This window comes from Vigna radiata, chromosome 10 (assembly GCF_000741045.1).
Source record: "Vigna radiata var. radiata cultivar VC1973A chromosome 10, Vradiata_ver6, whole genome shotgun sequence".
Taxonomy (NCBI): Eukaryota; Viridiplantae; Streptophyta; class Magnoliopsida; order Fabales; family Fabaceae; genus Vigna; species Vigna radiata.
Window position 1 is genome coordinate 1,511,103 of NC_028360.1, and position 12,714 is coordinate 1,523,816.

At 36.2% G+C, this 12,714-nt stretch overlaps 1 protein-coding gene across 4 annotated transcripts in view; it reads right to left on the minus strand.

The window, feature by feature from the left end:
* Window positions 1-4,196: 4,196 nt before the first annotated feature.
* Window positions 4,197-12,714, minus strand: part of LOC106775778 (probable sugar phosphate/phosphate translocator At1g06470) — a 16,003-nt gene continuing 7,485 nt past the window's right edge. For 3 of the 4 annotated variants that reach the window (XM_014662962.2, XM_014662960.2, XM_022786893.1), the window contains 8 exons: window positions 12,539-12,606; window positions 11,620-11,720; window positions 11,407-11,419; window positions 7,266-7,450; window positions 6,969-7,055; window positions 6,099-6,193; window positions 5,040-5,189; window positions 4,197-4,691 (listed from right to left, as the gene is read on the minus strand). In XM_014662962.2, coding sequence (XP_014518448.1) covers window positions 5,072-5,189; window positions 6,099-6,193; window positions 6,969-7,055; window positions 7,266-7,450; window positions 11,407-11,419; window positions 11,620-11,720; window positions 12,539-12,606 — 667 coding nt within the window. In that variant the 3' untranslated portion in view covers window positions 4,197-4,691; window positions 5,040-5,071. Of the gene's footprint in view, window positions 4,723-5,039; window positions 5,190-6,098; window positions 6,194-6,968; window positions 7,056-7,265; window positions 7,451-11,406; window positions 11,420-11,619; window positions 11,721-12,538; window positions 12,607-12,714 lie in introns of all 4 variants that reach the window. The other variant, XM_014662961.2, reaches the window with a different exon arrangement.

Sequence of the window (12,714 nt, forward strand, 5' to 3'; positions counted from 1 at the left end):
TTTTTCTTTATGTCAGTGGCTAAGCAGGGAAGCTAGCTGGTGGTGTAGTCCCATGGCTGCTAGAACTCTTGCTCTCACAGAGCCTCTTGGTGTCTTAGTTCCTTCTTAGGGGTGGTTCTTTCCTCTGTTGTTTCCTCCACATGCAGCTTAGCTTTGTTTTATATAATTGCTTAATTTAAGCACTTGTGTGCTTATTGTGTCTCTGAAATTTGGCCAATTTAAAAGCGTGTGTTGCATAATGATCCCAGTAATTATTGATTGGTTAATGGAATTTGAAGGACTTTGGTTGAAGGATCCATCTTCAAGAAATTATTTATATTATCGGTCGAACTAATTAATATCTAAAATGTTTATTGCTCATCTTATCAATTAGTACTTTCCTTTGGATTCAAGGTAAAACCGATTTCAATGTAAAAAAGATTTTGTTACAACCCCATGTATGTTTGGAATCAAGGAGTTCGTTTTTTTCATTTGTCCCAGTGGTATCGTGGAGTTGGGGCATTATACTTTTCTCGACTCATTGCATACAAATTATGCCTCAATGCAGTTGCATTCTTGAAATTGAGAGAAAGATTGCTTGGTAGTGACGGATGACTCTTTGATTTCTTCAACATTATTGGAATAAGTAAAAATTTCAAGTGGTACATAGTGATCTCAGAATAAGTAAACACTTTTTTCGGTCAAATTTCAAGAATTTTGTTGGCCAAATTTCAAGAATGTTTAACTGATGTTGTACTTATGGAGTTGAATGTACTTTGTGAAGATATATTTATGAACTTCCTCAATCTTCTATGTGTCAAGTGGGTTTCCTTCCATCCTCTCCTTGATGTTCGTCCTCCATTGATGGATAGTGGTGTGCCAGCAAAAAACACTCCGGCATCTAAGGATTCGTCAGATAGCAATTGATACTGTAAACAATGAACCTCCATTATTTAACTTCATGAATGTACTATTTATAAAATAATTATGGATTTATGAACCTTCACCTATATGGAGTTGGGTGGACCATGACCAATTCACCTCATAAGTCAGTTGTCTGATTCAGAATGTGCTAAGTTAAATAATCATAGGCCAGGATAGCTTATGTACGAGTAAATCAAGTCGGCTTATGGTCAGGTAACATCAAGCTATATACAGTACATCAGCCTCCCAGTCTTTTCATGACTTAAAGGCATGTGAAAAACTTCAAAACGTGATAGCGACAGTTGGTACTCGGTAATCGTCCTATACTATAGAGCGAATGCAAATTTGTAAAGAAAATTTGTATCTTTATTGCTAACAATATAGGTATAATAACCCCAGTTTCGAGAAGAATAACAAAGAAGAGGTTTAAATGATGGGATGTAAGGTCTAACTAAATGTGAGTTGCCAGGAAGCTTCCTCTAATTCAGTACTCGTCTTAGAGTTGTTAATTTGTGTCACAGAGATCCAAAGCCAAGGTAGCTCACACATGAATTTGTTATTGAAAGTAAAGGTAGGTGGCACTTGAGAGTTCTTAAACTAAGGCATGGTAAAGTGGATGGCACACAAGAGTCATTTGAAAGATTTGACCAAGACCACTTGGGTAGGTAGCAGAGAACTGTATGGAAGATTCAACTAGGATGGCTTGGATAGACGGTAAAAAACTGCATGGAAGGTTCAACCAAGACTTTTGGGTAGGCAACAGGAAATTGCATAGAAAGTTTAACCAGGACCGTCGGGTTGGCAGCAGGGAACTGGAAGGTTCAACTAGGATCGCCATGCAAGGGGGGAAGAAAATGCATGGAAGTTTCAATCAGGACCGCCTGAGTAGGCGACATGAAACTATATTGAAGGTTGCACAAGGATCTGCTTAACAGTGACAAGGGAACTTTTTTTCCTATAAAATAGTAAAAAACGAGGTTTAAAAGTAAGAACCTTTGTGTTTTATAGATGAAGTCAGGATGTTCCAAGCCATACTAAGCAATGGTCCTCTAACAGTTTTGCTTAGCAATGAAGTTGACATCCTCACCATTTGTTGGAAAGAGATATATGCGCTTGTGACACAATTGTCTCTAACACCTCATGTACCAATTTTCTCAATCAAAAAAATTGGAAAGTACATTTTTCTTAAATGCATCAATTAGAATTGAATAATGTTGAACAACCCCACCTCACCGTCATACACAGCTACAAAGGGTCGACAAACGGGCAATCCCGTCACTAGAAGTTGGTGGGAGGCGTGGTGGTGAAAATTATTGGCAGAGGTGAAATAGTGAACTAGAAGGTTGACTTGACGATATATCGTGGTGGTGATTGGTTCGTTGATGCAATGGGACTGTTGGGCGATGCTCGAGCTGACATTCTAGGCCACAATCTTAAGGACTTTTATATAGTTTCCACTGCACATAAGGTTTTACACCTCCCCTCTGGGTTGTCGGTTCCAGATGGCCTTTCCTTTTATTGTTTAAAGAACTTCAACAATGACCAACTTTGGGACTGCTCCTTTGTGCTTTTGGTTGCAAACGTAAAGCATGTTTGTCAACTATGTTATCTAAATTTATGTGTAATGTGTACAACTATTATGCCTCTGGTTTAATTTCTAAGGACTCTTTACCTTATTTTGCTGATCACGTTGGCTTTCGGTCCAAATTTGTTCCTTTTGAGATTGTTGTTAATAAGTTGGGTGTCGGTCGATGTATCGGTATGTTAGATGAATTGGAATAGGTTGCCTCCTCCCTATTGTATAATGCACTTACCCAGGCCCTCGAAGGGTCGCGTTCTGATTTGTTTTCTAGTTATAGGAATATTGTGTGCTTCCTCCGACTGGATCAAGTTATGGAAAGAGGTACGTCAAGCGAAGGTTATTGTATAAAGATGAATTAATCATGCATAAACCTACCGACAATAACCTTCACCTCACAGACCTCATTTCATAGCTTGATCTAGTCAGAGGAAGCACGAAACATGGTATTCCTATAACTAGAAAACAAATCAAAACATGAGCCTTGGAGGGCCTTAATAAGTGCATTATGTAACAGGGAGGAGACCTCCTGTTTAATGCATCTAATATAACGAGGCATCGATCGATAAGCTTCCCTTCACGCAACTTACTAACAACATTTTCAAAAGGAATAAGTTTGGACCATAAGCCAACACGACTAACAAAATAAGGTAAAGACTCCTTAAATATTAAACCAGAAGCATAATTATTGTATACATTACACATAAAGTCAGATAACATAACCAATAGGCCAACTTTACATTTGCAACCAAAAGCAAAGAGGGTTCCAGAAGTTGCACCATTGTTGAAGTTCTTCAAGTAATAAGAGGAGAGGCCATCTAGAACCGACAACCCGGAGAGGAGGTACAGAATCTTATGGCGGTGGAAACTATATAAAAGTCCTTAAGATAACAACTTATAATGTTAACCCAAGCATCACAAAACAGTCGCATCACATCAACTATCGACCTTTAAGTTCATCATTTCACCTCTACCAATAATTTTCCTCACCCCCGCCTCCCACTAACTTCTAACGATGAGAATTAACCGCCTATCGATCTCTTGTAGCTCACATATGACGATGAAGCACAAATTATTTAACATTATTCAATTCTAGTTGACGCATTTAAGAGAAATGCACTTTTTGATTTTCTTGATGGAAAAAATTGGTACATTCAAGAGAAGAATGATACTTATACTATCCAGTCACAAACCAGCTTGATTTACCCTAACATAAGTGAACCTACTCTAACATGGCATCACATATTCTAATAACATATTATTCTTTAACTTAACACATTTTGAATTAGACAACTGACTCATGAGATAAATGAACCATGACTCATCCAAACTCAGGTAAAGACAAATCCATAATTATCCTATAAACAATACACTGATCGAGATAAATAATGGAAGTTCATTTTTTACAATATCAATTGTTATTTGACAATCTCTACTAACTTGGGTATCAAAATGTATTTTGCAAACATCACTATCCATTTGTGGCGAATGAGCACCATGAAGAGAACGAAAGGAAACATACTCCACACATAAAAGATTGAGAGAGTCCTTGTAGGTCATCTTCACAATATACATTTGGCTCCGTATGTTCAAATGCATATTCTTTTACTTCCAACTAGGATGTCTAGAGATCCTACGCATAGATGTTGCAATAAATTCATAAAGGTCTAGTTGATTTTAAGTTACTTTCCCATCATAACAATGAAATTTCAAATTCAAGACGAATTTGTGTTGATAAGAAATAATAAACTGGATTTAGTATATACAACAAAAATTCTGGTAATATGATCAAAATACAATTCCATACTAGAAAGCAAAAATGATAAAATTTGATCAATCATCTGTCGTGTTCTGCCAACATATGTCTAAATCTCTCAACAGGTTGCGTTTTACAGAATAAGTGATGCTGATCGTAGAAAGGCATTATATCCCAAAAAGTTGTTGGCTTACAAACTTCAAAAGAACTTTGACACCAAGCAGTGTCAACATCTCTTCACTGATTGAGTACATATTTTTACAGAATATAAGTGATGTTGATCGTACGAAGAGGCATTATATCCCAAGAATTGTTCACTCAAAGAAACTTCAAAAGAACTCGGACACCACAATTCCAAAAGGGAACATAAACATGCGTCTCTTGATGAAATGTGGCAAAACAACTGGCAAGTCGCTGGAAGATTATGTGCCCTTTGGTCTCTAGAGAACATTGCTTCGATATACATATAAGTCATGAAAGCAGGCTTCAGTGAATAGTTAGCCAATAATTTAATCAATAAAGACAAAAATGTAACTTCTGCAAAATTCTCAAAGGTATTAACATTTGAGTGACAAAATAGAATCTATACTTCGTAATTAACATGCACTAAATATTTCCTAGAAATTGCAGAAATGGGAAATATCCTATTATCTAAACTTCAACTTGCATGATTCCATTTTCATCTATGATACCATGAAACATGTATGTTTCTGGATGAAAAGACAATATATTCATTTGTGAACGAATAAAAGATAATGCTACGATTTGTGCCATTAAACTGGCATCTGAGAAAAGGCTTACTTTGGCTTTGACATATTTGCTGGTTAATGGTTTCAGATGATATCTTCTTGTTCGTCCATCTCCTCAAGAATAACATATTTGGATGCAGAATCTATTGAAGGTTCTGCCATGTCACTGCCACCAGCATGGCCCTTCCGAAGCTTAAGGTATCTGATTTTTCAAAAAAAGAAAAAACGGACCACTCAGCGGCTGCCATTAAATTGAGAGGACATATCACAACATCTGAGAGAAACACCAGTATGGCTTCCTTAAACAAGATAGTAATTGTGTGTACAAGAAGAAATATATAGTAGCAGGTTGTAGTTTAAGCTCTGATGTTGTATTATTAGATCAAAAAAATACTTGCATCCATTGTTTTACATAATAAATTGAGTATAAAATTGGTTACACATGAAAAATTCAGCACTAAACATATGATAAGGCATTGAACTTCCCAACTGTGCCAGCTATTAGTACAAGCAAATAAACTACAAAGATCACGTAATAAAATCTTTCCTTCTTTATGCTCTAAGCCATATCTACCTACCCTGCAAGTTTTGGAAGTGTGAATATAGACTATAATAATTAGGTTTAAATCCTTAATTGGTCCCCATGTTAAGATGAAATTTTCAGTTTAGTACCCGCTTTTAAAAGTGTATACATTGGGTCCCCATGTTTTGAAATTTGTGTCAATTTAGTCCCTTTGAACCATCAATTTGGCTTGAAAATTGCAAGTGGACAAGTCATTTTGAGTTGCAGCATGTTTATTAACTGTTTAAACTTTTGGACACCTTCCAATTGCTGTTACAAACTTGTTTGAAGTGTCATTAATTCACTAAATTGACACAAATTGCAAAACATGGAGACTCAATGTATACACTTTTAAAAGCGGATACTAAACTGAAAATTCCCTTCTAACATGGGGATAAATTAAGGATTTAAGCCTAATAATTACTCAATTCAATTGTCCCCCTCAATGTGGCTGAAAGCTTAGAAAATAATGCATTTTATTTCTATCAGAGAATAATTAAAAGTTGAGAAAATAATGCAGATTTGATTGCTTTATGATTGATGACTTACTTGTACCAATTAAACAAACTGACACCAACCAAAATAATTAATAGACCATATCCTTTCAACCAAGTGAATCGATCGTGGAAGTATAACACTGCAACCTACAAAAAACAAAAAACACCATAAAATCAGAAAAGTAGTTCAAATGTACAAGCAGAAAGCCCAGATGTGAGGGGGAAACAAACATATCCATTCATCTATTTATTCAATACAGAGCCCTATATGAGTACAAATGTAGAACAATACATATTAATTGCATTATACGCATAAATGCAAACCTATGTATTAAGAGCAGATGTTGGAACTCAATAATCAGCGTTCTCTAGTTAAAATTACATGTCAAAAACTATACTGCAATACGGAATTGACAAATTACCCTAATTCAATCTAAATACAACAACTAACTAAAGTAGAAACAAAAAGGATAGCTCTAATCAATAATTTAAAATATTACAGCTGGATTCCAACATCAGAGTCAAACCAAAATATGAAACTTCTTTGTTTAAAAATTTCCGTCCGTCTGATCGTTAACCAATTTCTGTCTTATATGTACTAACAAGAGTAAATAAAAGAGAGAAAAACTTGTGCAATTTGTTTTGCAAATAACTAACAGTTCAATAGATGCTAATTTTTTCCCTTTTATATTAAAATGAATCCCAGTGCCTTAGCTCAGCAACTATTGTAATAAATATCATTGTTATATGTGAAACCATAGGCTGCAAAAAAGTAATCCTAATACATTTACACCACAGAAGTGGAACTTGGTAGTATAGAAATGCTTGATTGAATAATAAGAGGGAGGGACGGACACTGGATAACAATATCAACAAACACTATATCAACAAATGGTAATATCATCAAAAATATAATTGATACCAATATGGTGACTGCCTCCTTAACAACCCCAGCTATTGTCACTGTAACAGCACTAGTTACTGAGATCAGAACATATTCTGTTAGTACCTGCGAGAACATCAGGATCCAAATGTAGGTGTGAAGAAAGATTAAAGCTAAACAATGTGACAGTAAACAAAAGCCTATTCAGTACAGGTGTAACAAGTAAAATTAAACAGTAACTAATGAGCATAAAATTGTTAGACATCTGCTTCAGTATTAGGAGGAAAGAGAAACAAAATAATATACACATATCTTAAAGGGAATACACAGCCTTACCATAAGAAAGGCAATTGAACCACCAAGAAGCATCAGCAAGCAACTTCGAGCAATATGCGCTGAATTATCAAAGTACTGATTTTCTCGGAATTCATCCCATGGATCTAAAGCAAGGGAAAGAAGGGCAGTTGCCACTGCCATTACTGGAGTTACATAGCTCATCAGGGTAATTGGATTTTTCAGACCTGAAATTATTTGAAAAAAGCATGAAATCTTTTTGTTAAAATAGAACGGCACTTACAAAATCTTAACTCGAAAGTAAACTTGAGCAAAGAAAAATGATTCAATGCTAGATGGAGTGAGAATTTAAAAAGATGAAAATACTAGAATATGTCAATATAAAAAATTAGCCTCGCTAAGTCATCAAATAATTACTAGGCTCTATAATTTTAGAACTTCAAGGCCCACATCAATGCTTGGAGTGCTCTACATCTCTTGAGTCGATTTGGTCTTTCCATTTATTCTTTTGGCTTTAAGGAGGATTCCTGATCCTCTTCCAGTATTTTGTATTCATTCTATTATGTTCTTTTATTAAAAGAAAAAAAAATCAATTTCCTGATGCATAATTAAGTTATCAGTTGCATATCTTCTTTTCTATTTATTAACTACACCACACTTATTAATTTCTTCAGGAGCTTAATAATCAATAACCTTGTGTTAAAATGGAAGATTCCAGGACTGAAAAATATATTGATTGCAATTAAATTCAGATTTCAAGTTAAACAAGGTAGGAAATCTATGTGGTCTACATGATAGTTGATTTTGTTGAATATAGTGAAGACTAGGAATAGGGTTAATCTCCCTTGTGTATTGGTAATGTATTTATAATAAAAAATATATTGGCTAAGCCCAAATACAAATAATTATGTAAAGTAACTTAAGACACAATATAAATATCTAACAGGTTTAAAATTTATGGAAGGTACATATACAAAGAAAACACAAGACTCTCATAATATTTCAGCTAAAAGCCAACTGCTTTATTAATCTAATTTTTGGATTACAAAATCTACTGTGAAGCAACAGATGTATTTAGTTGCTGAGCTGAAGGACAAACTAACTGAGAGGGCAGTACAAGCTTTCAAAAGAAGCAATATCTCTCTGACAGTTGAAGTCACCATAATTGATGCCTCATCAGCCATCCAGCAAGGAAGAGACTCCAACAATAGGTGTACAATTAATATCTTAGAGCTGCACCGACAATCTTCTCTTTTTCAATATTTTCTTTCCTTTTGTTTAGAAGGACTGCTTGTTCTGTTTGCTCTTTGAAATTATTTCTCTTAATCGCAATACAATTATTTCTTTTACAGAGAAAAAAATAGTGGTAGGTTTCTTAGGAGCAAGAAACCTGGAACACAATTCTGGTTTAACTCCAGAAAATGCAACACAACAAAGAACACTGTTTCTTTATTTCAGAAAACACAACAGTTGTACAACACTTTCAAGAAAGCCTGTCTTCCTCCCTCACAGGATGTGCAGATCCTGTCTCAACTATAAACAATACCAAAAAACTCCCCCCTGACAGAACTTATTCCCCTTTATATAGCTAAATCCTAGCTAACTCCTAAAACAACCTCCTAACGTAACTGCCTAACCACTCCCCCTCCATTCTATTTTATGTTCAGTTTTTCCCCCCTTTTTCCTGATATAAACACTTAAGACCCGATCATTACTTGCCGGCCCCTGAACAACCTTGTCTTCAAGGTTGAAATCTGGGAATTGGTCCTATGGTCCTGGTCTCTCCTGGGTGGTAGCTTTCTTGGTACCCTGAAAATCTCCTCATGCTTCCCTAAGATCTACTCAAGTTATGTGGACTGCCTAGGTGATAATTGATCCACCCTTCCCTCTTTTTCTTCCAGCTCTATTTCTTCCCGACTCCCAACTAAAGTCATAGCCTCAATTTCTGTTTCCTTTAGTAAAGCCTCCGGAGCCACCACTTTCCTGGCCAAAGTAGGATCCCCTCTAATCATCACCTCCCTCTCTCCTTGGGCAAAACTCGTAGTTAATTTACTCCAATTGATCTTGACTTCTCCTAATGAAGCCAGCCATGATACCCCCAATATTAGATCTACTCCTCTGAGGTCAGACAGATAAAATTTCTCCTTTACTTCCAACCCTTCCAACACAACTAAAACATCACTCAACATCCGCTTGTGACCTTCTTGTGGCCATCTCCCAAGCATATTTTATAGCGAGCAGTTTCTTCTACCCCAAACCCAATTCTTTTACTAGTTTGGAAGAAATAAAGTTGTGGCTGACACCACTATCAATCAATACCATCACCTGTCTTCCTTTTACCTCACCGAGTAACTTCATTGTGTTGGTTGGTGTCAATCCTCTAGTTGAGAATACCGACAATTCCATCTGTTTCTGCTCCATTTCCTACATCTCTTCCCTTTCTTCTACTTCCTCATCCTCCATCATAATCAAAACTCTAATACTCCTTTCGGGACACCTGTGACCCGGGCTATAGGGCCCTCCACAATGAAAACATCTACCCTCTTCCCTCCTCCGTATGTACTCTGGATATGGAAGGTTTCTTACCCGCCTACTTCTGTTATTTCCTCCATTGTTAGTGCCAATCTTGGGACCTCTAGGGGTACTAGTTCCTTCCTTTCTTGCTGTACTAAGGTTATTCCCCGTACTCTGTCCGCTTTTGGTTCCTTTGAACACTTTTGTGTCCAATAACCTCCCTGATACCTTCCAGCTGATTGACTGACTGCTCCTGTTGGCTGCCCCCTGTTCATGCCAGAATCTTTGGTGACCTCCTCAACGTCCCTAGCAATCTCTATTGCCTTCAGCAAATCTCTGGGGTTGTGGGGCCTAATCTGGCTCCTTATATCTCCCTGCAGACCAGCAAAGAAATAGCTAAATAGTTGTTCCTCTGTCAACTCAGATGCTTGTGCCACTAATCTTTCAAAATCCTGAATATATTCCTCCACAGTCCCTTCCTGCCTTAGTGCTACCAGTTTCTCAAACACCGTACACCTATCTTTCCCCCCAAATCTTCTAATTAAAGATCCAGTTAGTTCTTCCCAAGATGGATTCTTGGTCTTTTTTTTCCAGAACTGGAACCAGTGGCTGGCCCCTTCCTCCATGCTAATATAGGCCAATCTTAATTTTTCCCTTGCTGCCATGTTTTGGATCTCAAAAAATTCATCTGCTCTGGATATCCATCCCTCTGGATCAATCCCCTCAAAAGTAGACAACTCCACCCTTTTCATCCAAACTTTCTATATTTCCCCCTTCTCTTCTTCTATTTTCTCCTCTGCCTCGTTCCTTCTTCCTCTCCTTTCCCCATTTACTGACCCCTGACTACCCTCTAAACTCTTGTCAGAATTCTTGGAATTTCTTTTAAAATCTCTGAACATCTTTGAGTTCTTGGTGACCCTCTTTTAGTTCCTCTATCCCTCTTTCTACTGCACTGATTNTTCCCTCCATTTGTTTCCCTTTTATGAATCCGGCAGGTCAGACCAAATGATAGGTTTCTTAGGAACAAGGAACCTGGAACACAATTCTGGTTTAACTCCAGAAAATGCAACACAACAAAGAACACTGTTTCTTTATTTCAGAAAACACAACAATTGTACAACACTTTCAAGGAAGCCTGTCTTCCTCCGTCACAGGATGTGCAGATCCTGTCTCAACTACAAACAATACCAAAAAACTCCCTCCTGACAGAACTTATTCCCCCTTATATAGCTAAATCCTAGCTAACTCCTAAAACAACCTCCTAAACTGCCTAACCACTCCCCCTCCATTATATTTTATGTTCAGTTTTTTCCCCCCTTTTTCCTGATATAAACCCTATCAAATAGCTACTAAATTATATGGTAACTAGTATTTTCAAAGCTTCAATGTCTAAAATACGTAGGCATAATGCACCATTTTCTGAACCAGCAATTTACAATATTTGGTCACATAAATTATCATTTACAGAACGGGCAAAAGGAATGCATAGTCAACTGGCAGAAATTAATGTCAGATTTATGAATTGATGGACCAAAACCACCAAAAAATAAATAAATTTAAATAACCTATTATTTAATTAAGCGAAACATCTCATCCAATATATCATATCAATTTAATAAAATTAATATTCTCAACAAATTATTGACATGAAGTTATGCAGGGAACATACCGTAGGCTTCTTTCTTTCAATTTGGTTTTCAGTTCAACACGAATGGCAAGAATGCAAATCAGGTTCCAATACAATAAAATGAAGCAATGTATCAGAATATATGGTTGACTAAAGCAGGAAGAGTAAGAGCATGAATGTGTTTGTGGGCCTGTTTTGTGCCCACAGGCATCTAGATATCAAATATACATGGAAATGAAAATGCAAATACAATACCTGCAAAAGGATCTGAGTCATACACCAACGAAACCCAGACATAACAGCAGCAAGCATAACAAGAACAAACCCCCAGAAGTCAAACTCAGTCTCTTTTGAAACTGCACCACACCAAAATAAATTAAAGATGGAAGGTTTGAATTCTTAATTTGCTATAAATCTTATAAAATGCAATTGAACAAGTTTTGGTTTAATTCTAAAACATTAACAAAAAAAAAAAAAAAACCAATACTTTTAACTGGTGGAAATTTCCAACAAAATTATGAAGAGTTTACTGGCTATTTTAGATTCTGAAAACATTTCTGTTGATTAAACTTAACAAAATTATGAAGATTTTATTCGCTGTTTTAGATTCTGAAATGTCTATTCAAACTAAATTATAAGAATAAAATGTCTATCCTAACTTCTACTGGATGCTATTTCATTTTGGAATTGAAGAAAAGTCATCAACACCAAAAAAGAATCAGAAGTATAATTTAGTTTTCAGAATCCTTGATAGCTATGCTGCTTATTCTCAGAAGGTTACCGTGCTCTATAGTTTATCACTGAGCATGTAGGCAGCCAAACTAGTTCAGGTGCTTCTGAAAATAAACGCATATAAAAATAGCACATTATGATAGATACCAAAGGTTCTTCAATATATCTCCTTCCTCCCAAATCTTACCACTCGATTCCTACTCAACCCCTCAATCCCCTCATCATTACATTTATGTATCCTCCCATGCAGAACGTACTTGAAATGCCACCTCCCTGCTACCACACCACATGCACAGGCCATCACTTTGGAGTCACCCATCCTGCCTAACATCCCTTACCAATCTGTCCAAGCTCTCATCAGCTTTAACCCAATAGTCTTCCCTTCATCTCTTAAAAATAACTATCATATTTACTACTACAAAAGTGAAGGAAGATATAATACCTGTTAATAATATGCCAAAAGAGATGATTAAGATGATGCCTGAGAGTCTAAAGCTCGGTGTCTCCAACCTTCCAACCAAAATTTACAAACAAGATGTCAGAAAACAGGTAGAAATGAATATATATATATATATATATATATATATATATATATATATATATATATATATATATATA